At 35.9% G+C, this 26831-nt stretch overlaps 1 protein-coding gene across 1 annotated transcript in view; it reads right to left on the reverse strand.

The window, feature by feature from the left end:
• Positions 1–7122: 7122 nt before the first annotated feature.
• LOC148949719 (interferon-induced very large GTPase 1-like) overlaps positions 7123–26831 on the reverse strand; it is a 31174-nt gene continuing 11465 nt past the window's right edge. Inside the window, exon 2 of the mRNA XM_089093075.1 lies at positions 7123–11862. Within this exon, the coding sequence (XP_088949201.1) occupies positions 7278–11846 (4569 nt within the window). The 5' untranslated portion in view covers positions 11847–11862 and the 3' untranslated portion in view covers positions 7123–7277. The remainder of the gene's footprint in view (positions 11863–26831) is intronic.

Consider the following 26831-nt stretch of genomic DNA (forward strand, 5'->3'; position numbering starts at 1 on the left):
GTCATTCCTTGGAAGTGTGCCTTTCAAAAGCCAACTTGACTGAGCCCAGATATTCCTCTTTTGCAGGTTTTAAATAGCTGATATGTGCCTAAATTTACATTTCATTAACCATATCTGTAAGAATTGGAGGGATTCAAAAACAAATATTGTGGTTATCATATTCGATTACTTTTCAAGACACCTATTTTTCATGTTCAGGCTTTTTACTTACACACGGAGGCCAGGGATGATGTCCCTCCCCCCCCCCAAAGATTCTTTTGAAAAATTATTTCTTGCAAAAGTTCAGAAATTCCCTTCCTGAAGTCAGACTGCGTACCCATGTTTATGCCCACACTAAACGGTGATGCAATTTTATCACAGGAAAAAATCGTTTAAAGTCTAGCGTTTCTCAAAAAAAAGATTGCACCTAACTTTAGAAATATAAATTTTATCATTTAAGAAATTTTTGCCAAAAAATTAAATGTTTCTTGTGCAATGCAGTAGCACTGTCTAAATAAAAAGTGAAGTGGCCTCTTGTTATCTTTTTTTTACGTTCTTTTTTACCGTTCTTTTTTACTTTTTTATGTTCTTATTCTATTGGAAATTCAAAGCTCTAGTGCTTGTTTAAAATTCAAAGGTGATTATTCCCCTCTTTTGGAATGGAATGGATTATTCCATTTTTAGACACTTCCTCCCCTGTCCTATTTAGATGTCCTCTGCCCTCAACACTTATCTAAATTTTGAGATTGCCATTTTGTTCAAATAGTCCAAAAATGCAATGACCATTGTTTTGGCATGTTTCGACCAAGTTTGACTTGGTCTATCTATTTTAATTTCTGCTCGTTTTGGGTTTCACTTATTTATTGATATTGATTTCTGTTTGTTTCATAATATTCATTTACGACTTAATTTCTGCTCGTGTTTGGTTTAATGTAACCCTTTACTTTTTTACGAAAAATTTCTTTTTATAGGGAGGCCTAATTTACATTATCTCAAGAAAAGATTGCTTTTAACTTAAGAAAAATACATATCATCCAAAAAACTTTACAAACAATTTCAATGTTTCTCAATAAAGGGTTGTCTAACTATAGAAACAGCAATATTTTCTAAGGAATTTTAACGAAAATGCCAATGTATCCAAGTAATAAACATAAATCCAGATTCTGAAGAGGGGGAGTGGGCGGACCTTGAAAAATACCCCAAATTTTGCTTCAACTGAGGATAACTACCTTCCAGGGGAGGATCCAGGATTTTTTTTTTTGGGGGGGGGGCAAAATAGGTGAATCTGATAAACTTGCGTTAGGACCAAGTTTAATTAACGCAAACTTGCGTTATTTAAGTAAATTACACTACTTTAGACTACGTTCGGGGGCGGGGGCGCGCCTCTTCACCCCCCCCCCCCTCTGGATCCGCCACTGGTTCCTTCAAAAAACTTTAAAAAGGTTCACCAGGATTGATAAATCTTTCTTTTTATTATGTTTGTCTCTAACAAAACTCAAAATGAGCCTCAACCTCTACAAAAGTTGTACTCGTCACAAAGGGTAGCACTGAAAGTGAAAGTTATGGATATGTTACATCTATTTCTTTTATTCCGATAAATATTCTTTCATTCAAAACAAATTACAAAAAAGATTGGTTAATATTAATAGCAAAGTTGTTTGTGTACGACAAATATGAATTTTTCTTTCTTCGTTGAAATAAATAAAAAAACACAAGTTTTTTTAACTGAAAGTAAGGAGCGACTTTAAAACTTGAAACGAACAGAAATTATTCCGTATATACATGAAAGGGGCTGTCCCCTCTTCAACACCTCGCTCTTTACGCTAAATTTTTTGTTTTAAAAAATAAAGCTGTGAGACAGAGTCAAACTTTAGCGTAAAGAGCGAGGCGTTGAACAGGGACAGCCCCTTTCATATACGGAATAATTTCTGTTCATTTTGTTCTAATCCTTTAAGAATGACCCCTTAATCACAAAGGCCGTTTTTGTAGATCTGATGAAAGTGCCAAAAAATTTAAGTTTGACGTTGCTACTTACTTTCAGTTGAAAAAATTGTTTTTTATATTTAATTTGTGATCGTTTTTTAAATAATGCAGGAAAACCCGGCGCCCCCTTCATAGCAATGTCCCTTCCCCCATGAAAACTTCCTCCATAGAAAGATCCTCCCACCTAACAACCCCCCCCCCCCCGGGCCGACTACCAAAAAAATCCTCCCTGAAAACTTTTGTATCTGACCGGTGTACAACAGTTCAATTTTAAGCCGGATTAACTTTGGAATGTATTATAACACTGAGAGTGCAGACATATATGAACTTTAACGCTGGTTTTAATGATTGCATATGAAATTTTGATGGACTTTTTTACTTGGATAATGGATTAATTTTGGCTATGTTTTGGACCAAGACTGTTTTGAACTGAGCTAACAAAATGATAATGTTTTCGCATTCAGCTATTCTTAATTTTATCCAGTCAAACGTTCGATATTGGTATTGATGATAAAGTTATTATTAGTCATGCAGTAGAGTTTTTTCCTGAAAATATTCTCAAAGATGCTAAAGTTGATTTATGGGCAGAAATATATCCTAGTAGCAAAACAGCACCAAGGAGACAAGGTGATAATGCCTTCACTCGGCATGTGAAAGATATGATTGATTTGCTTCGGAAGTGCGAAAATGAGGAGCTAACAGTGCCAACGTACGTATTTATTTCACCCACTGAAGTGCCTGTAATTCCTGCTGTTGCTTATCATAAACTTGATTCCAAAATTTGTGCTCTGGATAGTACCCTTAACTTCCTCAAAGAAAAGGTAAGAGCTTATGATTTAAATTTTCCGTCACTTCCCATTCCTTATGCTAGGCCTCATATTGAAAGCACTGCCACCGTTATCATTTCAAAAGTACCTACTAAACTTGACGACTCTTCAAAATGGGTTCATATTATTAATAAAATCTCTGACCATGAAGCTATTCACAGCATAAAGCCTTCTGGCGATAAGCTGTTTGTTCAGATTAGTCAATCTGCAGCAAAAATTTTCAGCGATGCGGTTCCAACCGTATTGAATAGCTGTGACGTCATGATGCGTGAAAAGAAATTTCATGGCATTGTTAAGGGGGTGCCCGCTAATTATGAGGCGATGATTTTTAGAATTGTGAAGGTGTCATCGACACTGAACGTTTGGGAAATCCCTGGCTGTGAAAATTACCTTTGCTGATACTATAGCCCAGAGTAATAGCCTACGACTCGGGCTCAAGGTGGGTTATGAATCATTCTGGGTCTCTGAATTCCTGTGCCCGCCCCGTTGCTGTCATAATTGTCTATCTCCCAACCACATGAAAACCAAATGTGATAAGCCAACAAGATGCAGCCGCTGTGCCGGCTCTCATGTATCATCCCGTGATTTCCCCTGTGTTTCTGATCCAAAATGCGCTAATTGTGAGGGCAATCACGCATCGTATAGCCTAAAATGTCGTATTATGTGTGATGTCCTGAGAAAACGTGTGATTCGGAAATGACTGTCAAATTGTCCGTCTCAATCTGCTCTTTTAATATCAATGGTATGAAAGATAAAGATGGCTCATTAAATCAAAAATGAATGATTTTGACATTGTGTTCTTGCAAGAACATTTACTTCCTGCCATCTCTGTTTGCTCTCTACGAAGAAGTAGCCACCATGCTGTCTTTACCACCAATGCCCGAAGAACAGAAGGCCGACCTTCCAGGGGCCTTGCATGTGTTATCAAACGATTGGCTACTCTTTGCCACCTATCTTATATCATTCCTCTGATGATATTATGACAATACGACTTGGTCACCTTGTATCTATAAATGTATATCTCCCCTGTGATCAGAAACGTCTAGCTTCACTTACTAAGTTTTTTAATGCCTGCTCATCCCTTAAAATTATGTTATGCAATATTGAAGCATGGGTATCGTTAGCTAATGATGGGCGACTTTAATTGTGATGTTCACAGCTCCTCTACTCGTACCAACTTAATTTTAGATTCGTTGCCAATTGGTTACCGCATAGTATCCAAAGCTCTTAATTAAAGTTCTATTCATAATATTGATCATTGTATCTGTTCCACCGATGTTCCCTGTTCTGTCGTTAATGTTGACGAAGATGAACATGATTTTGACCACCTTCCCCTTTCCCTTACTGTGACATTAACCGCTGATCCATCTAATCATCCTTGTGCTGCTAATAAAAAATGGCGTATGAAACGATAGGGGAGCAAAGCCAACTGGCCTATATATATTTCTACCCTAACAGCTCTGTTGTACTGCGTCAAGATCCATTTTAATCTACTCTGCACGAGTGTTTTTTCGCCACAAGCCGGAGTGCAACTGAATGTTTATTGCCTTCGCTTAGTTGAGAGCATGAAACAAGCTGAAAATGTGCCCGTCCCCCTTGTCCGGGTTAAACTCAAAACTCGAAGTCCAATTTAGAAAGAAGACCCGGGTTTTAAAGCTGTCAAAAATCGTTCTAAACTCTGGCTTCACATCTGGATTGCGTGTGAGCGGCCCTTGCGAGGCCAAGTGTTTGATATAAAAAGCAAGACAAAAGCGGAGTTTAAACGGTATCTTCGTTTGGTTCGATATAATGGTGCTGAGTTCCCTAAAAGTACAGTACAATGGAAAGAAGTCATTAATGCGTCTAAATTTGATTCATTAGGGACAAGTGATGTAATCCCAGATTCATCTTGGCTTAGCCATTATAGAAATATTTTTTGTAAGATTGAGTATAGTGTTCATTATCATTTTTAGTGCTTAGTTTCTCTTATATTGCGTATGCGGACGACCTGCAAGTTTTAAGCCGAACTAAGTCTATTTTGGCATTATCTGTGTAACTTATTTCTGTGGTGTTTGGGGATATTGGTCTGTTTTTAAATGTTGATAAATGCGAATATTTAGTTTTAAATCCCAAATCATCAGCTCATAATTTGTCCTGTGGATCCTCAGTAATTCGCAATGTTACGAGTTTACGGTTGTAAGGAATTAGTATTTGTTCTACACTCACTTTTTTGCGACTTCAAGTTCTGAGAGATGTTAAAGAAAAGTTGAAGACCAGATATGCGAAAATTGTACCTAACCATGGAAAATATTCTTGCCGAGCTTTAGTTAAAATGTATTCCACATATTGCGACCATTCTGTCTTGTTTTTAAGTGGAATGTATTCATCATTGAATAAGAATGATTTGCGCCAGATCCGTTTTGGTTATTTTAGATATTGCAAATTTTTACCGTACCTTCCCAATTTACTTCGTAATACGCGTTTTATTGAGAAGTATGGTGCTAACGATATTATCCAATCGTTTGAATTGCTTAGTATTAATTTAACTAGACATGCCTATGTGTCCCTTGGCCCAAAGCATAATATTATCCGTGTGTTTTGTCAGGGATTAAGGTTTAAGTTATCTTTGTTTCTGTGTGTTTGATTTTTCTTCCTTTTTAGTGTACTTTACTCCGCTTGTTTTGTATAAAAGTGGGTTGTAAATAAATTATTATTATTATATTGTAAACATGGGGCAAAGTTCATAACTTGCAGACCTTCCCCCGGGGACTGTGGGGGATTAAGTCCTCCTCAAAGACATATTTTTTATATTTGTTAATCATGTTGAATAAAATGACTATCTGAAAATTTTGATCCGATGACTATGAGAAAAAATGAGCGTGGGAGGGGGCCTAGTTTCCCTCTATTTTTTGGTCACTTAGAAAGGGCACTAGAACTTTTAGTTTCCGTTCGAATGAGCCCTCCCAAGATATTCTAAGACCTCTAGGTCGATACGATCACCCCTGAAAAAAAACCCAAATAAACATGCACCCATGATCTTTCTTCTGGCAAAAATACAAAATTCCACTTTCTTACAGATAAGAGCTTGAAACTTCTATAGTAGGGTTCTTTGAAACACTGAATCTGATTTTCATTAAGGTTCTATGACTTTTAGGGACTATTTCCTCCTTTTATCGAAAATAAGGCAAGTTTTTTTCAGGCGCTTAACTTTTGATGGGTAAGACTAAACTTAAGGCACCGCTGGTTACAGCCTTTTGTGCTCGATATATCCAAATTTGAAGATCAGTAAAATTTAGCTCTTGTTCCGTGTAACGTTGTCGACGGTTTCATTTTATTTATTAGCATAAAGTATTTTTTGCCTCTTTCGACTTCTGTCTTCCAAAATGAGGGCCTGTCTGCAAGCCAAACCTGAAATGTCATATTGGAAGACGGAGTTAGAGGGTCCGAGTGAATGCAAAAAAACTAAAAGGAGTTGCAAAAGACAATAATATTAATTATTAGTATCTCGGTATTTGAGGAAATAAATAAGGTAGGTGCTAGCATGATCGGGGAAAATTAAAAATTGTGTCAATAACAAATTTCCAACGCGGTCTGAGAAATCTAAGCTTGAAAGAAGATCCAGTATCCTAGACTTTCGTCAGGACCAGAGATTGAAAGTCTTGGCTAAACACTAGTCAGTTATTCCTATGTAGTTGTATCTCTTTGGATTTTTTTTATATTCTCAAACTAGTTGAGTTTCACCAGGTTTTAGCCACGTATCAACGGTTCTAGAGAAATCATACAACTTCCATGTGTCTTTGTCCCTTAGAATGAAGGCATCGCAACCACAAAAAGTTTTTTTTAACACTGATTAGAATCTGTTTGGGCAGAGAAGGTCGAGGGAGTGAGTCCATCCACAAAAAGTCTGAAACGGTTTAATGAAACTCATATTTATTTAGTTAAATAAAAGTTAAAATAGGGATAAAATCCTTTTAATAGACAGTGATGATGATAACAGTGATAGAAATTCACAAAAAATACCAGATATTTCGGTCACATATACAGTGACCGTCAACGGTCACTGTGTATGTGACCGAAATATTTGGTATTTTTTGTGAATCTCTATCACTGTTATCATCATCACTGTCTATTAAAAAGAATTTATCCCTATTTGAACTTTTATTTATCGTCATGGAAAGGCAGTGCGGTCTCCGAAATTATCTACGTCATATTTATTTAATTTTAACATATTTGGATAAAATTAAAATTAAAATAACCTCAGAGTCCCCTCCCGCTACAGAAATGAAATGTTAATACTATTAGCAATGGCCGGAGTGAAACATACCCTATATTTAGTTCTTTGCTTTTTCCGCATATAATCTTTTATTAATCAAAACATTACAAAAAATACCACTGAAAACATTCAACTATGATATTCGACATTCGGCTATTCGACTATGATAAAAACGAATATGACTTTGCTTAAAAGGGAAGTTCCACCAAACTGAAAAAGATCCTTCTAGTCAGTTATTACTGTGGAAAATCTTTAAAAAAATCAAGTCTTCTTTTAATTTTGCTTGTAACCCCATCTAGACTTTCAGCTGGATCTACCAGATCTGAAGGGTTTACATTATAGTATTTGGCAATATCTTCGTTATATCTGCGGATTAAATACTGTCGATACTCAGAAACAAGTTGAGTTCTATCTGGTTGAAGCCAGGTGTCAAATTTCTTAGAAAAATCGGCATATCTACATTTCTCATCGTTGTTTAGTTGGAATGTACTACCTGGAGGACTTGTATTGCAGGAAGTGTGACTCAATACTTCAGTTTTAGCAAATCGCCATCCTAAAATGCCATCTGGCTGATGATAACAATCATGACGCCCATCATGAGATAACTCAAAGAAACAAAAGCTTCCACAAAGAGGACATTTTTCCTGGCATGATGTACAAAACGCAGCGTCAAAAAGACGATTGTCTTGAAGTTGTAATAAAACTGAATCTATAATTTTTTTCTTATCCATAGATGAAAAAGAAGCAGCAAATTTATTGACAATGGCATTGACGTGTCTTAATTCAAATTGCATGGGCATTTCTTCTAATTCCGTCCAACCAAGTGCATGCATTTCTCTCCTTAGCTCATCAGCAACGTAAGTGCTTTTAAAGATTTGGAAAGACTTGAAAAGATGAAAAAAATAAAAAGATTTCGATTTGGTTCCAACATCCACAGAAGCACTATCACATGTGTTCTTCAAACTTCTTTCGAGTAGAGATATGAATTTTTCCCATGTAAAATTATTCAGCACTGCGTCAACTTCCAAGCGAATCAATCTATTAGTAGTAAGTTTTTTCAACTCAACTGGATATTTAATTAGCTCCAATATTTTAGTGATACCTTTTGATTCTACTTCTTCTATCAGATATAAATCCATGTGGCCTTGCACATATTTTGGCGATTGAACCCAACGTTTTGTCCTTATGTTAGTCATAACAAGTGCTTCAACTTCGCTTTTAAAAGCCTTAAAAGTGTGTCTCGAGAAAAAGTCTTCAAATCTTGATGCCATCAGATCTACATCCTCCAAACCCTTAGCGACGTCGAGAAAATACCGTTTCATAACGTCCTTCATAGACCCAAAACGCATGTAAACAGAATTTTCGCGCTCCCAGTTAATCTGAATATCCTTGAACATGTCAGTTAATAGATCAAATGCACTTCTGTGAATGTTCTTTCGTTCCCCCTTGTCTATCTTGACTTTACACCTCCTAATATACGTTTCAATTTCATTTATCAGATCGTCAACGACCGCATCGCAGTAATATTTTCTTCCAATCGCTACCCTCATTAGCATAGGAACAACCATATTTTCGATCTTGTTTTCACTGGTTTGATTCTGTGTCAGCCATTGAACTAACGGATCGATTAAATTCTTGGCTCCACTTTTAGCTTCATCCAAGAGTTTCCCCCAAAATGATGATTTTCCCTTTTCAGACAGGAGATCGATTCCTAAGCTCGCAATCGTTGAATTAGATCTGTAGGCATTCAAAGCAGCGTCTTTGACATCTAACGGAGGATTTTCTTCTTTGGCCTTCTTTAAAATATCCTCATATGTTCTATTAAATATTTCAATTAACTGTTCTTCAGTTTTTTCTTTCATACTAGTTGCTCTAAATTCTTCGATTATTTTATCTCTCAATTCTTTTTCGTACTCTTTTACTTTAGCTTCAAATGTAAGCTGATTTCTCAAAACAACTTCGAATTTATGACGCCACTGAATTGTTGTTAAGTAAACGGTGTCTTGAACCTTCCTTGAAAACTCCATTTTCCACTTTTGGTTTTGTTTTGTTTCCAACATAGAGTTTACTTCTTCCTCAAATTTATCACTTTGCGGCTTCATTCTCGACTCAAGGTTTTCAACAATTTCATAAATTTCTTTGAAGCTCAGTGGTTTTCCATCGATTGAAGAATGATTATCCTTATATTTGTCTTTTAAAAGATTGTACTGCTCTTCATATTCTATATAATATGCTTTCCTTAGATTCTGATACTTATTTTCAAGTTCTGTGTAGGCGTGTCTCTCAATCACTGTTTCAAAGGACAAATCGAAGTCAGAATTGTTCAGGCAGTCCCAGATTAAACATAAATAATTTTCAAGGCTTCCAATATCTTTGGCCTTCCACCCCAATTGAGTGACAACTTGTTCGTGAATATACTCTCTAAAATCAACCAATTTCTGGCTAAAAGCTTCATTTGGCAAATCACTTGGAGGGTCTCCTTTCGTATTGCATCCAAAAACTCGTATATCTTCGTCATTAGTGAACATCTTGGGAAAGCTAATTGACGTATGTACTTCTAAATCTTTAAAAGAATTTGTTTTGGCAAAAGATTCAACGAGAGTTGCCGATAATTGAGAAAATATGTTCTGAAGCTTATTCTTATGGTCTTCATCAGTTCTCACCTGGTTGTAGGCAGCGAAAATTTTACAGCTGAGCATCCCTCCTCTTTCTTCTGCAAGCTTAGAACCTTTATAGGCTAATGAAACAATAGGTAATATATCTTTCAAAGCATTATCATTTTCACCTTTGATAACAAGGATGGTTGCATCCGAGGGTAGAATAGAGAGGGTTGCAATTTTATTATCCCGTTTAACACTACCGGGCAAACCCTTATGCTCTGGTGACCGAACACCTTCTGTATCAAAGATCATAACATAATCATACTCTTGTCTTTCTACTGTTTTCACGAGGGTCATTGTAAGGCCTCTCGTACATTGACCAACACTTGATGGAAGTCGGATGCCAAACATGGTATTCAGAAACGTAGATTTTCCACTGCTTTGCTCTCCCAGGACAGACAAAACAAAAATTCTTTTTTGTGGCAGCAAAGATTCCAGGTTTTTGAAAATAGCGGTTATCCATTCAACATTTAGCATGTTTGCATCTCCGTCATACAGCTCTAATGTTTCACCTGCTACTAAGCAGGCAGCTGCACATTGTGGTAGATATTCAAATTTTCCACTTCTTCCAGAGGAGTAGAGCAATGAAATTTCCCTCCATAAGTGACGAAGTGAGAGAACAGTATTGTTCCACTTTTCTTTTGCAATTATTAACTCTTTTCTACTTGATTCGACCGGATCCACAGACTCGCTATCAGCTGCAGACACTTGCAGACTTTCAGAAAACTTTTTTGTCTTCTCTCGAACTTCTTCAGCTAACTGAGCCACAGTTCTTGATCTTTTTATATTAATCGTAATAGCATCATTGAGAACTTGCAGACGAAGCACAGTTTGGTCAATATCATTCCTATTAAGAGCTTCCAAAAAATACGTGATAAGAGGATCGGTATTCAAAGACAGATTGAAACGAAATTCGCGTTCTTTAAATATTTTCTGTTGAATCATGGAACGTTCGTTACTGTCATTTACACATTTGAACTCGTTTAATTCTTCTTGTAATTTGCCTTCTTTCACGAAACTATTTTGCAGAAACAGGGAGTCAGACATATATTTTTCCAGCCCGTCCATCTCAGAAACATGGAGGTACATTTTAAGTAAGACATCGATCTCCGATCTCAAAAACCCATTAGAAGAAAATAATGAAAATAGTGGTATTTGATGTAATGTTGCTTCACGAAAAATGTGGACTAATTGACGACTTCGCTGAATTTTAAGGAAATAATCCAAGGGGCCTTCGATAAGGCAAAAGGGACGATCAGCGGATATATTTCTCACATTTGGTGAGCTAGGGATCCAAACGGCTACGAAATTTGGCAGGGAAGTTTCACAAGAATATTTCTTAATAAAAGAAGATAGTTTATACCCTTCAAAGGAAGATTTGTTCTCGGCTACTGGGCTATCAACAAGATCAAGCCGAGGAGTACATTGATCTTCAACAATCAAATAATCCGCAAATTCAGTCAAGGGTTTCCAATATTGCTCAAAATTTCCCTGAATATGGATGACAATGCAAGTTTCCTTTTTCTTGTTCCCAAGACAGACCAGACCTTGACCAACCTCAATATTCGATGTCTCATCAGCGTCAAAAGAAGTTCTTACATTAAAAAGATCTTCCATTATTTTTCCTGTATGACTCTGAAATTTTTCCACTTGACTGATTATCGCAATTCGTGGAACCTTTAAGTCTTCCCCAATAAAAACTTCTTCCTCTAATCTTTGTGTAATTCTGAGAAATTCTATAGAGTCCGTATTACATATTGGAATAGCATATCTTGATTCAAGAAGAAGTCTTAAAATGTTTATACTATCTCGAGGTGAATAACTATTAAGAAGCTCGGAGATATTAATTTTAGTCAATTCCTTCGTCTCTTTCACTTGACAAAAGAAGTCTTCCTCTTCAATATCAGGAGAACTACAAAACTCTAAACCCAGGCGATGAAGTAGTCTATAGGAGGTGCTTGCTATTGCAGGGGGGCAGTCAACGATGAACGAACTAACCAGAGTCTCTTCTTTGAACATTCCCTGACGAGTAGTCCCTGTGTTTTTATCCAAACGAAAAAGTTGCTTTGACACAGTCATAGTGGTCCCATTGTTATGATCTGTACTTGTCATTTTGCTAGTCTCTTTAACATCTTCTCCATCCATCTTTATGTATTATGATCTATAAGAAACAAACAACACTATAGTCACCTATTTAGATTTTTTGGTAAGATCTAACACAATGTCAATTCTAGGGCATTATGGCACTTTTTTCACAATTTTATAGTTTTTGCACACAAATTTTACTTTTATCTGTCATATAATTGAAAACTAACAAGCATCAAAATAAAAACAATAAAACGGCAAATGCTATATGAGCTATCTTATTCTTCAGCTAGTCTGGCACTTTTTTTAAGCGGAACATAAGTCCTGGAAAAAACGAGACTTGGTCTTTAGAATTCGGTCAGCTTAATCAGACTCGAGTCAATGCAGTGGTACAAACAGTTTTAAAGGGGCAAAATGACTGTTTATACCATATAAGATAATACAGGGACCTCGAGTATAAAAGGTAGATGATTTTCAACTAATCCAAGAAATCTATATTATGAATGAAAAATATAGGAAACTGAAGAAAATAATGTTTCATGGGAAGAGGGGACACGAAGCTCTCTGTATTCCACCTCCCTGTATTCATTCCTGGTTATAATATGAGGCTTAACTTACCTATGAAGACTTTTTTGTTTTGTTTTGCTAATAGACAATTATATTTTGGGTTCTACATTTATATTTATACAGGTGTAAATAAACGATTTTTTTTGCTTCAGTTAGTTGATAATTTTCATCTGGTTTCTGGATTAATGTTTTCACTATTTCATATATGAAACTGTATGATTTATAATTATACAATTTAAATACTTTATGTGGGCACATCGCAAAACTTTCCGATAAAAATTATGTTGTAAATAGCATAAAATTGAATAAAGAAAAAATAATTAGTATTTGCGACAGTTTAATTTTTTTTTTCGTTTACAGGGGCTGAGATTGCCCAACAAAGATATATCTTCACGGGGTCCGCCCCCCCCGGAAAATTCACTTCCGTGAAAAAAATGACACATGCAGAAAATTCCCCACTGGATTATTATCCCCATGGAAAATTCCCACACACGCAAAATTGAGCAGCGAAAGTACAAAATAGGTACCTCAAAATGTCGATCAAAGCAGTAACAAAAGGACAATTTATTAAAAAAGGTTCTAGGACAAGGGTTGGTTCCAATCGATTGGAATAACTAAATTTCCGCTCGAATGAGCAATCTCCAAAGTTTGTACAACCATAAGAACAGGTGGGGTTGTAGGAAGCTGGCAGCCCCGTTCCTACAAAGGAAAAATTCTGAATCGTTTTGGGGTTTAATGTTGCTCTTTACTTTCATAATAACGCCGAAACCAGGTATATTCCTGGAAATCAGGAGACATTTATCGTTTTCTACCTCCACCCCTTTCCTTAGAACTAATCCAGTAATTCTTTGGAGGCTCAAAGAGGGTTGGAATATTTCTGCATTAAAACGTACCCTTTTAAGCAACTTCCGCCTCCCTACCCACGAAACGATCAGAGAACCCTACTGTAGAGGGTTCAAGCTCTCATCTACAGAAATTTTGAATTTTGTATTTTTTTTATAAAGAAAGATCACGAATGTGTGTTGTTTTTTCCCAGGGATGACTGTATCGAACCGAGAGTCCTAGGAGATCGGTAGAGAGTCTTTCCAACAGAAATGAAAGGTTTAAGTGCTCTTTTAAGTGACCAAACAGATTGAAGGGCAACCAGTCCCCTTCCCATGCCTCTTCATCCAGAGACATTCGCTGGAAATTTTGAGATAGCCACTTGGTTCATCATAATTCAGAAGTCCAATAAATGTGACGAGTGGGCTGGTTGCCCTCCAATCAGTTTTAATTCTGAAAAACAGCCCAAGAACTTTCGATTTCTAGCCGAATGAGCCCCCTCCCTAATTCACACGACCAGCCCTTCCGTAAAAAACTTATTTGTCAACAATAGGCAACCATTTTAACTTAAAGCCCTTTTCCCCGGTAGCTGTGCGGGGTTGTATCAAGCTTGGTGGTATATTAATTTGACCTTTGAACTATTTTGAACGAAATGGTTATCTCAAAATTTTTATCGGATACTTTTGAGGAAAAAATGCGTGGGGAGGGGCTGTTTACCACCTGATCACTTTTGACTTTTAGAAAGGGGACTAAAATTTTCTTTTTCCAATCAAATGAGCTCACTCCAAAGTTTATACAGCCTCTCTTCCATATAAAGTGCCTCTAGTAAATAAATAAATGATAATGCATTAGAACCTTATGGCCTTTTACTATAGGCAACACTAGAGCATTGCCTACTGATCTGATTTGTTTCGTTCGAATTCTTGCTCGGAAATTGTGATAAATTGTTTGATTCCATTAATTCGTTTCTAAATTTTGTTACTGAAAAAGGCTTCTTGAATTTCATTACAAAATCAGACACCTAGTCATTCTCTTACCCCTGAGGACATATGATCGACATTTCGAGGTACTCATTCTGTACTTTCTCTGTGGCTGCTCAATTTTTCACGTGGATGATTTTCCTTGAGGGATTATACAGGAGTAATTTTCCCGGGAGGGGGCTGGGGAACGCTAGTACCATCCTCACAGTGTAGCTCATTTACTATTTCACCTTTTTGGGCAACTAACAAAATTCTAAATTACACAGATTCTAACATTATTTCTGATGAGAACCCACACATTTTTAAGTTTTCTTTCCAGTTTTTTTTTTATGAAAATCTAAATAAATACATTTTGTACATAAAAAACTAAATTAAAACATCATAATGTCACCTTATCTTCTATTACATAATCAAAAAATAAGATTTTGAGCCACACCAAGAAGATACTCATTATACTTAAAGCTCTTTTTAGTTTTTTTTTTTTTTTTTTTAGGTAAAAGCATCGAATATGCTTGCAACTTCTTAGAGATTGTAAATCTTAAAATAACGTCTGTTAAAGAAATTCATAGCACTACTTAGTCATAGAATGAAAGTATTCTTGGCACCTAGCCAGTAGTCAGCTCACAATGGGCCCCTCCAAAAAGATTCAGTAGTTAAAGTAGTTTTGGAGAGTTTTGTCAGTACTTGTTCCGTAGGTGATTTCACTTTGCTTGGCATGAAAAGGTCACCAACTTCAGTATGATCTAAACTTTAGAAGTACAGAGCTGTCTCTTCAGCAGAATTAAACCAAAAATATATTAGATGGGTAATTTTTTTTAATAAGACAGTAAAAAAAACTGTTTAATGCAAAAATGATAGCGGAAGTCCGAATAATTCAGCTTAATATCCAGAAGCCTTTGTCAGCAACCCTCCTTCCTCCAAAAGAAATAGCTCAGACAAAAACATAGAAAAAAACACTAAAAACTCTACACACAAAAAAAAGAAAGAAAAACCGAAAGTAAAACTAACATTTAAACAAATTTCAGCAATATAAAGCATCAAATCCCAAACAAATAAAGCTACAAGGCAAGATGTCTGGTATATGTATACTATCGTACGTCTGAATTATATTCTCATATCAATATTACGTACGCCCTAAGTTAACATCAAATACAGGTTAAGGAACTATTATGTTTGACAAGTTGAATGAATTTTTTCGCATTGCTGATCAAACAGTTCGTGGTAACGAACTGTAAATAAGGAGTGACCCGGCTCAATGGTAACCGAAACTCTAAAAAACCGAATTTTGGTACCAATAGATACATCAAAAGAATCAGATTTTAATGCTGATTTCAAATATATAAGTTTCATCAAGTTTAGTCTTACTGATCAAAAGTTACGCGCCTGAGAACATTTGGCTGATTTTCGAAAAAAAAGGGGGAAAGATCCCCTAAAAGTTATAGAACCTTAATGAAATTCACACCATCAGATTGAGCGTATCAGAACCCTACTGTAGAGGTTTCAAGCTCCTATCTACAAAAATGTGGAATTTTGTATTTTTTGCCAGAAAAAAGATCACGGATGCGTGTTAATTTTTTTTTCCCCAGGGGTAATCGTATTAACCCAGTAGTCCTAGAATATCGTAAGAGGGCTCATTTGAATGGAAATTAAAAGTTCTAGCGCCCTTTTTAAGTGACCAAAAAAATGGAGGGCAACTAGGCCCCCTCCCACGCTCATTTTGTTCTCAAAGTCACCCAATTAAAATTTTGAGATATCCATTTTGTTCAGCATAGTCGAAAATCTAATAAATATGTCTTTTACGATGACTTAATCCCTCACGGTTCCCAGGGGAAGGGCTGCAAGTTATGAACTTTGTACATTGCTTACATATTGTATTGGTTATAGGGAAGTATACAGACATTTTCAGGAAGAATTTTTTTTCTGGTGGGGGGGGGGGGCTGTAGGCGGGGGTTACTCGGGAGAATCTTTCCGTGGAGGATGTTTCTTTGGGGTAAGGGACATTTCTATGAAGGGGGCGCCGTATTTCCAAGCATTTTTTAAAAAATGATCAGAAATTAAATAAAAAAAAAACAAGTTTTTTCAACTGGAAGTAAGAGGCAACATTAGAACTTAAAATGAACAGAAATTATTACGTATATGAGGGGGTTCTCCCCCAAGTTAATACCTCGCTCTTTACGCTAGTTTTTTTAGTGCTTTCACAAGAGCTATCTATTCTAATTAAACGGCCTTTGTGATTCAGGGGTTTGTGAATAAAATTTTTTTTTTAAATTTTAACGTAAATAGCTTGGTATTGACTAAGGGGAGAACCCCCTCATATAAGTAATAACATATACTTAATAAAAAAAAACAATAAAAAAAAACAAGCGATACGGCTCAATAGTAATCGAAACTTTTAAAAACGGAACTTTGATGTCAATAAATGCATCAAAAGAATGGGCTTATAATGCTGATTCTAAATATATGAGTTTTATTAAGTTTAGTATTACTCATCAAAGGCTACGAGCCTGAGAAAATTCACCTGATTTTTTACAGAGGGGGGATACATTCCCTAAAAGTGAAAGAATTTTAATGAAAATCACATCGTGAGATTCAGCGTATCATAGTGAGATTCAGCGTGAGAATCACATAGTGAGATTCAGCAAATATTTTCTTTTGTACTTAATATTGAAAATAAACATGAAAATTATAGTAACATTTTGAACTGATGAGCTTTCAGCAATTAATATCATAATGCATCAAATATTCAGTTTAATTTATTAGCTCTTTTTAAAGTTGTTAAAGACGAATATAGTTTCCCTACAAAGAAGTGTTTGGATACTGCCTCCTTTCGTAACTGTGAATAAAAAGCAAAGCCTACTGCGTCATTGGTGCTTAACTGAAAACGGATTATATTACAAATATTTTCTTTCCCAGTCCTTGTAGTAATAAAAATTAGAATACACGAGCTGTGGGATACCTTTTCGAACTAATGAATTTTTGAAGAATTGATATTATTATATATCAGGTGCTTAAAGCGAGCATGTTTATATTTTCATAGATTAATCAAAACACATACAGCAGCTAGTAAAGTACCAATGACGCAGTAAATTTTAGACTTTTACAGTGAGAGAAGGAGGTCATACCCAAACTCTTGATTGTGGTGATTTTTCTTCGTTTCAAGCTTGATTTGCATATTCAATTTAAGTTTCACTCGTTTTAAGATTTATTTATTAATTTACATTAATAACTATTGTATGTTTGTTTGCATTGATCGTTTAATTAATTTCTGTTCTTTTTAAGTTTCATTTATACTTCAATAGGAAAATATTTATTTCGTTTTAAGCTTTATTTTAATATTCAATCTAAGAATTAATCGCTTTAAGATTTATTCATCGATTTATATTATTACTTGCTAAATGTTTTTGCTATGATTGTAGGGCTAATTTCTGTTTGGTTGGGTTTTCACTCATTTACAAATAGTAATGTTTGATCGTTTTGACTTTGGATGTTAAAAGGTATTTTTTTCTATTGAGCTTAAGTTTAAAATGGCCTTTACTTTTCTTTGAAAAACTTATTTTTCGGAAAGGTTTTTTTTAATTAATTTTCGTTCGTTTTTGACTGCAAAAATTTCAAGTTTTTAACAATTCCTTATTTCAAAATCAAACTTATAAAGAAAAAATCAAATATTCATCAAAGTATCAAAACCGATATCAAAGTAACAATATCAAAGCGAAAAAATGGGTTTGTGTCAACCTCGGAGTTTTTATTATCTGATGTTTGAACTATTTTTAACAAAATTGTTATCTCAAATTTTTTATCGGATGGGTTTGGTGAAAAAGGGCGTGGGGGACTAGATTAATCTTCGGTCACTTTTGACTCTTTAAAAGTTAACTAGAACTTTCTATTTCAGTCAAATGAGCCCTCTCTGAAATTTATACGAGTATCCCTTCTATAAGAACCATATATGCCCCAGAGTATAACTTACAATGCCTATCCCTGTGCCCTGGGGGTTGTGTCGACCCCGAAACTTTAATATCTGATGGTTGAACTATTTTGAACAAAATGGTCACCTGAAATTTTTATCGGATGGGTTTGTCCATCCGATACATCCAAAGGCGTGGAGGGTGGGAGGGGCTAGTTGCCTTCCTATGTTTTTATATTCTGAAAAAATGAACTACAGCTTTTAATTTCAATGCAAATTAACCTTTTCGTATGTTCATATAAATCCACCTTCAAAGTGAACCAAATAGGCCCCCCGCCCCACACTTAAACCCCCGGCCCCGGCCCGGGGGGGGGGGGGGGGTCGACACAGTTGTTTTAGTTATCTGACCTTTGAACTATTTTTACCGAAATGACCATACGTAAAGGAGTTATATGTTATAGGAAAGGAGTTTCTGTTATATGATCTTTGAACTATTTTTAACAAAATGGCTACCTCGAATTTTTATCAGATGTATTTTGGGGAAAAGGGCTTGGGTGGGGGGCAGTTGCCCTCTGATCACTTTTGACTCTAATAAGGACACTAGAACTCTCGATTTCCAATCGAATGAGCCCCCTTTGAAGTTTATACGACGACCCCTTCTATATGAAGTGCCTCTGGGGAAAAAAAATGAAATGTGTGGGGAGGCTACCTGCCCTTCAATCACTTTTGCCTCTTAAAAAGTAAATTACAACTTTCAATTTCCAATCAAATGAGCCTTCTAGGAAGTTTATACAAGCATCCCGTCCATAACTACCATATATGCCCCCAGGGCATAATTTAAAACGCCTATCCCCGGGCCTTGGGGGACTGTGCCAACACCAGAGTTCTTTGTTATCTGAACTTTGAACTATTTTAACAAAATGTATATCTCAAAATTTTTATCTGATGCATTTACGGCGTTGAGAAGGGGGGGATAGTTGCCCTCTGATCTCTTTTTACTCTCAGAAAGTGAACAAGTACTTTCAATTTCCAATCAAATGAGCCTTCTCCGAAGTTTACACAAGCATCCCTTCCATAAGAACAATATATGCCCCCAGAGCATTACTCATAACACCTGCCTCCGGGCCCTGGCGGGTTCCGTTCACACAGGAGTTTTTCTTATCTGTCCTTTGAGCTATTTTTAATGAAACGGCTATTATAAAAGATTTATCGGTTGGGCTTGGGGTAAAAAGGGTGTGTGGAGGGGGGGGGCTATTTACCCTCGGATATCTTTTGACTCTTAAAAATTGAACCAGAACTTTCAATTTCCAATCAAATGAGCCCCCTCTGACGTTTATACGAGCATCCCTTTCCTAAGAACTATATACGACCCCAGGACAACACTTACAACGCCTATCCCCGGGCTCTGGGGGGAGTTTTTGTTATCTAATTTTTGAAAAATTTCCAAAACACTGGCTATCTTAAAATTTGTAGCGGACGGGTTTGGAGAAAAAAAAGCGGGAGGGGGCAAGTTTCACTCTCTTTACTCTTAAAAAGTGAACTAGAACTTTCAATTTCCAATCAAATGAGCCCTCTATGAAGTTTATATGAGCATCCCTTTCATAAGAACCATACATGCCCTTAAGGCATAACTTAGAACGCCTTCCCCTGTGCCCTGGGGGTTCTATTGACACCGGATTTTTTCTTATCCGACCTTTGAACTATTTTTAACAAAATATCTATCTCAAAATTTTCATCAGATGGGTTTTGAAAAAGAAGGCTTGGAGGGACTAGCTGCCCTCGGATCTATTTTGACCATTAAAAAGTGAGCTCGAACCTTCAATATCCAATCAAATGAGCCCTCTTTGAAGTTTATACGAGCAACCCTTTCATACGAACAATATATGCCCCAGGGCATAACTTACAACGCCTGCCCCCGGGCCCTGGGGGGTTGCGACAACACCTAAGTTTTTGTTGTCAGACTTTTGAGCAATTTTTAGCTTAATGGCTATATCAAAATTTTTATTGGATGCATTTGGGGAAAGAGGGGCGTGGGAGGGGGACTATTTGCCATTCAATCTCTTTTGACTCTAAAAACTGAACTAAAACTTTCAATTTCCAATCAAATGAGCCATCTCTGAATTTTTTACGAGCATCCCTTCAATAAGAAACATATATTTCCCCAAGGAATAACTTACAACACCTGCCCTCCGGCCCTGGGGGGCTGTGTTGACCCCTGAGTTTTCGTTATATGGTCTTTGAACTATTAAAAAAAAGCTATCTCAAAGTTCTTATCGGATGGGTTCGAGTAAAAAAGGACGTGGAGGGGGGGGGGGGCTAGGCGCCCTACAATCTCTTTTGACTCTTAAACAGTAAACTAGAAATTTCAATTTCCAATCAAATGAGCCCTCTTTGAAGTTAATACGAGCATCCCTTCCAGAAGACCCATATATACCCCGAGGGCATAACTTAAAACGCCTGCCCCTGGGCCCTGGGGGGTTGTGTCGAAACCGAAATTTTTGTTATATGATCGTTGAACTATTTTTAACAGAATAACTGTCTTAAAATTTTTATTGGATGCATTTGGGGAAAAAGGATTTAGGAGTGGGGGAGATGGTTACCCTCTAAGATCTTTTGACGCTTAAAAAGTGAACTAAAACTTTCAATTTCCAATCAAATGAGCCCTCTCTGAAGTTTATACGAGCATTCCTTCCATAAGACACATAGATGCCCCCAGGGCATAACTTATAACCCTTGCACTTGAAGACTGTGGGGGGACTGTCCTGCTCAAACATATAATTTCCATAGCTTTCAACTACGTTGAACAAAATGGCTATATCAAAATTTTGATTGGATGTCTTTGGGGAAATGGTGGGCGTGGAAGGGGTGTCAGTTGCCTTAGAATCACTTTCGACTATTCAAAAGGGAACTAGCCATTTAAATTCCCAATCGAATGAGCCATTTCTTAAGTTTCTACGACAACGTTGTAAAAAAAAGTTGAAAAAATATATCACGTTAAAAAAATAAATAATTGAAAAATAACTGTCAAAAAACAAAAAAAGTTTAAAAAAAACTTAAAAAAAAACTTAAAAAAAAATTCAAAAAAATGGGGGGAGGGGGCCAGAAAGTTGGGGAGAGGGGCGCCCTTCGAGTTTGGGGATATGGGATCTTTGGGGGGTTGGAGTCTCTGGTGGTTAGGGACGTTGGTGCTTATGATCCTCGATGGTTCGTACTCACATACACCTTACTACTTGATTTGCAAGGATTTCTAAGGTTTGTTCTGATTTTCTTTATTAAAATTCTTTTCTTGCCATCTGCATCTCTCTTAGTATCAACTTTTAGTATACTATAACGTTAGACCCTATTTTAAATTGACAACACTGTTCAGACACCACTTGTGTATTATACAGAACACATCGGAGAGGTAAAGCTAGATCAACTCACTATGTCATTCTATCATCATTAACCATTTTCATAGATTGATCTATGAAAAACTGCTAATCAGTTTAACCCTTTTTCTCCACCTTCATATGATCCAATTTGAAAATGTCATCTAGCTCTGTTTTTTCCCTATTATTCAATTAATATCCTTGATACACTTCGATTCGCGAATCCCTTACCTTTTTTTTGCAAATAGATTTAGATTTTAAGTAAAGTGATTTAACAGCACATGTCAATCAAACAATTCTGAGTGTAGCCTACTATTCTTTAATTAGCAGCATCGTACATTTTGTTTAAATACTTATTTTTTTTTATTTTCTAGATTCAAGATTTTTATCTAACACAAATGAATAGACAAGCGTAAGTATATAAAACGAGCCAATATAGAGCTACGATCGCAATGAATGGTACTTGTTATCAAAAAAAATGTCAATTGCCAAAAAAAAAAAAACAAAAAAAAAAAAAAAAAAAAAAACGTTATTATGAACGAAGTTGCTAAAGACGTGTTTTTTGATCACTTTGCTTGGAAAGGTACCAAGGGTACAGAAGTGTGAGAGGATACTCACTCTCTTTGAAAAGGTGTAGAGGTCCCAGCAAATAGCATGGCCAGGAACATAATCTACCCAAATAGCACAGGAAGGAACATAATCTTCCCAAATTCCATAGATGCATTCACTGTCATCCCCAAGGACATAGATATTGGATATTTCAACTACACTGAACATAACGGCTATCTCAAAATTTTGATCAGACGACATTGGGTAAAAAAAGAAGGGTGTGGGAAGGGGGCTAGTTGTCCTCAATTTTTTAGTCACTTAAAAGGAGCACTACAATTTTTAATTTCGGTTCAAATGAGACCCTCCCAATCTTCTAGGACCATTGATTCAATACGATCACCCTTGGGAATAACAAAAAAAAAGAAAAACAAATAAACACACATCCATGATCTTTCTTCTCGCAAAAATTCCACATTCTTAAAGATGGGAGCTTGAAAACTCTAAAGTAGGGTTCTCTAATACGCTGAATCTAATGGTGCAATTTTAACTAAAATTGCTTGGCTTTTGGAGAAGATCCCCCCCCTTTTTTTCGAAAATCACTTAAATTTTCTCAGGCTCGTGACTTTTTATGGGTAACATTAAACTTAATGGATTTTATATATTTGGAATCAGCATGAAAATCCAATTCTTTTGATGTATCTCTTGTTATCAAAATTCAGTTTTTTTAGTTTCGGTTACTATTGGGCTGAGTCTCTCCTCACTTACATTTTGTTACTACGAACTGTTTGATACAGGTAAAGATATAATTACAAAAAATACAAAGTGGCGTAGCCTACATAGAATATCTTGTTCAAGTGGAAATTTTATGTCTAGAGAGCGCACAATATTCAAAACATTGACCCCAATAAAACAATGTAGAAACAGATTCTTGCTTATAGTGAGATTATACAAAAATATTATACCTTATTAGTACCTTATTATATTGGGACTACACCTTATTATTTGGGTAAAAAAACAGAAATATTTGGTTACCACGAACTGTTGGATAATAGTTCCTGAATCTGTATTTGATTTTAACTTAGAGCGTACGCAAGATTTTAAACATATAGACTGTTACATTTTGACAGAATTCTGCGTTAGAAGATCATTCAAACATAAAACAGTATACATATAGCAGACATTTTACATTGTTGCTTCTTTTTTTTTATTCCTCGCTTTATTATACTAGATTAAATAAAAAAAAAGTTTTTTTAAACTGAAAGTAAGGAGCGACATTAAAACTTAAAACGAACAGAAATTATTCCGTATATGAAAGGGGTTGTCCCCTCCTCAACGCCTCGCTCTTTACGCTAAAGTTTGACTCTGTCTCACATCTTTATTTTTTAAAACAATAAAAAACTTTAGCGTAAAGAGCGAGGCGTTGAGGAGGGGACAGCCCCTTTCATATACGGAATAATTTCTGTTCGTTTTAAGTTTTAATGTCGCTCCTTACTTTCAGTTTAAAAACTTGTTTTTTTTGTTTAATTTCTGATCGTTTTTTAGTTAATGCAGCTTTTATTTTGGCTCACCGTAATTGAATAAGTAAACAAAATTTGCATAAAAATTTGCTTCTGACGTAATTTACAAATTAACTTACGTAACGAACTTCTATATTCGCATATTTTTCTTCTGGCAAAAAATACAAAGTTGCAGATTTTTTGCAGATATGAGCTTGAAACCTCTGTAATAGGGTTTTCTGATACGCTGAATCTGACGGTGTGATTTTCATTAAAATTCTTTCACTTTCAGTTTAAAAACTTGTTTTTTTTTTATTTAATCACTTGTAGGGGACGTTTCTCCCCTCTTTAAAAAATCAGGTAAATTTTCTCAGGCTCGTAGCCTTTGATGAGTAGGCTAATACTAAACTTAATAAAATTTATATATTTAGAATCAGCATTATAAGCCCATTCTTTTGATACATTTATTGACCTCAAAATTCCGTTTTTAACAAGTTTCGATTAATATTGAGCCGTATCACTTATTTTTTTTTATTGTTTTTTTTTTATTGCGTATATGTTATTACGTATATGAGGGGGTTCTGCCCTTAGTTCCCTTATTCCGTATATGAAAGGGGCTGTCCCCTCCTCAACGCCTCGTTCTTTACGCTAAAGTTTGACTTTCTCACAACTCTTATTTTTTTTAAACAATAAAAAACTTTAGCGTAAAGAGCGAGGCGTTGAGGAGGGGCCCCTTTCATATACGGAATAATTTCTGTTCGTTTTAAGTTTTAACGTCGTTCCTTACGTTCAGTTAAAAATTTGTTTTTTATTTAAATGAAAGGGGCTGTCCCCTCCTCAACGCCCCGCTCTTTACGCTAAAGTTTTTCACTGCTTAAAAAAATAGAGTTGTGAGAAAGTCAAACTTTAGTGTAAAGAGCGAGGCGTTAAGGAGGGGACAGCCCCTTTAATATACGGAATAATTTCTGTTCGTTTTAAGTTTTAATGTCGCTCCTCACTTTCAGTTAAAAGAACTTATTTTTTTTATTTAATTTCTGGACATTTTTGAATTAATCCAGGTTTTGATTTTGGCTCACCGTACATGAATAATTAAAACAAAATTTGCATATTAATTTTACTTTTATTTGATTAAATGGCTTTCTCGAAACTTGTTGAATTTTATTTACGATTGTTTTTATTAGTAATAAATATACGTAACTTACGAATTAACTTACGTAACGAACTTCTATATTCATATATTTTTAATACGTATATTAGGGAGTTTGCCCCCTAGTCAATCAATACCTTGCTCTTTTAGCTAAAGTTCGAATTTTGTTCCAATTCTTTAAAAATGACCGCTTAATCACAAAGGCCGTTAATTAGAATAAATAGCTCATATGAAAGTAATAAAAATCTTTGGCTTAAAGAGCGAGGTATTGACTAGGGGGTGAACCTAATCATATATGTAATATTTTCTGTTCGTTTAAAGTTTGATTTTGCTGCTGTTGCAGTTGAAAAACTTGTTTTTGTTTTATATATAATTTCTGATCTATTTGTAAATAATGCTGGGAAGTTCGGCGTCCCATTCATAGCAATGTCCCTTCCCCTATGAAAACTTCCTTTATGGGAAGATCCTCCCACATAACCCCCGACCAACCCCCCCCCCCCCACTACCAGAAAAAATATCCCCTGAAAACGTCTGTATACTTCCCAATAACCAATACTATATGTTAACATTGGGTAAAGTTCATAACTTTCAGCCCTCCCCCCGGGAACTTCGGGGTATTAAGTCATCCTAAAAGACATACTTATAATATTTTCGAACATGCTGAACAAAATGGCTATCTCAAAATTTTGATCGAGTGACTTTGGAAAAAAAATGAGCGTGGGAGGGGACCTATTTGCCCTCCATTTTTTGGTCACTTAAAAAGGGCACTAGAACTTTTAATTTCCATTCCAATGAGCCCTCCCACAATATTCTAGGACAACTAGGTCGATACGATCCCCCCTGGGAAAAAAAAAATAAAAATAAAAAAAAAAATAAACACGCACCCGTGATCTTTCTTCTGGCGAAAAATGCAAAATTCCACATTTTTGTAGATAAGAGCTTGAAACCTCTACAGTACGGTTCTCTGATACGCTTAATATGATGGTGTGATTTTCATTAAGTTTCTATAACTTTTAGGGGTTTCCCCCTTTTTCGAAAATCAGCCAAATTTTCTCAGGCGCGTAACTTGATGGGAAGGACTAAACTTGATGAAACTTATATATTTGGAATCAGCATTAAAATTTAATTCTTTTGATGTATCTATTTATATCAAAATACCATTTTCTAGAGTTTCGGTTACCATTGAGCCGGGTCGCTCCTTACTTAAGTTCGTTACCACGAACTGTTTGATTTTGTTTAAATGTGGATTTTCCTTTCGTTTTTTTTTGTACAGTGTTTGTTTTTTTCTTTTATATGCTTTGTTTTAAGATTTTTTTTCTGGGGGGGGGGGTGTAAAGCAAGGCCTCCTAACTTGAACTCAAAATATTCAGTTTTTTTTTATTATTTTTCAATTAAAGAGTCCTTTTTTAATTTTCACTGTCTTATTGAAAAGATTACCCGTTTTTAATTTATTCTCGTTTCATTTATAAATGTAAAGGCACCATGGTCTAAGAAATCATTGTCTCTTCAAACGAAGTTGGAGGACATTACAGCTGCATCTCAGCTCCGAGATGTTTGGCGAAGTTTCCGAAGCGTCCTAATCGCCATTCCTGACTCTGGAAGATTTAGAATATAGGGTTTGCCCCATTAAGACAACTCAAAATTCAAGGTCCACTTCAACCTCCTTAAAGTTCCAAATCGATCTTCCAAAGTCTTTCTTTGGACTCCGGATATATGATTCTTTTAACATGGGTAAAAATAGCGTCTGCCAAATTAAAATACTACTTCACCGTAAATAGACTCTAATACCACATGGGCTTAACGTGCCAAATTTTCAGGCAGATGAGACTGAACTTGTTTAACCATTATAATCCACCTCCCCCAGGAAAAAAATTATGTTCTAAATATCCCCCTCCCCGATGAAATTTCGGGGTAATTCGAATCCCTGAAAATTTTTAACTTGATCTCTCAAGCCATTCCCAACATAGAGCAAATTTGCCATTATAACAACCTAGTGAAATGTAGCATCTTTTGATTTATTTCGGTACGTAACGGTGACCAGATTGTAAGCCCTATAGCAGCTTTTAGTACGAAAACGTTTAATTTGACCGGTGACGGAACATATTTACCCCCTCCCCCCAGCACAAAATTTGCATTCTCCCTTCCATTCTTCCTTCTTTCTACACTGCCTGTAAGTTTCAACTCCAACCCCCGAGCCGTTTCGGGGATATTGCAG

Source organism: Artemia sp. Qi Xiang Cuo, chromosome 8, assembly GCF_049724085.1.
Source record: "Artemia sp. Qi Xiang Cuo chromosome 8, ASM4972408v1, whole genome shotgun sequence".
Lineage (NCBI taxonomy): Eukaryota > Metazoa > Arthropoda > Branchiopoda > Anostraca > Artemiidae > Artemia > Artemia sp. Qi Xiang Cuo.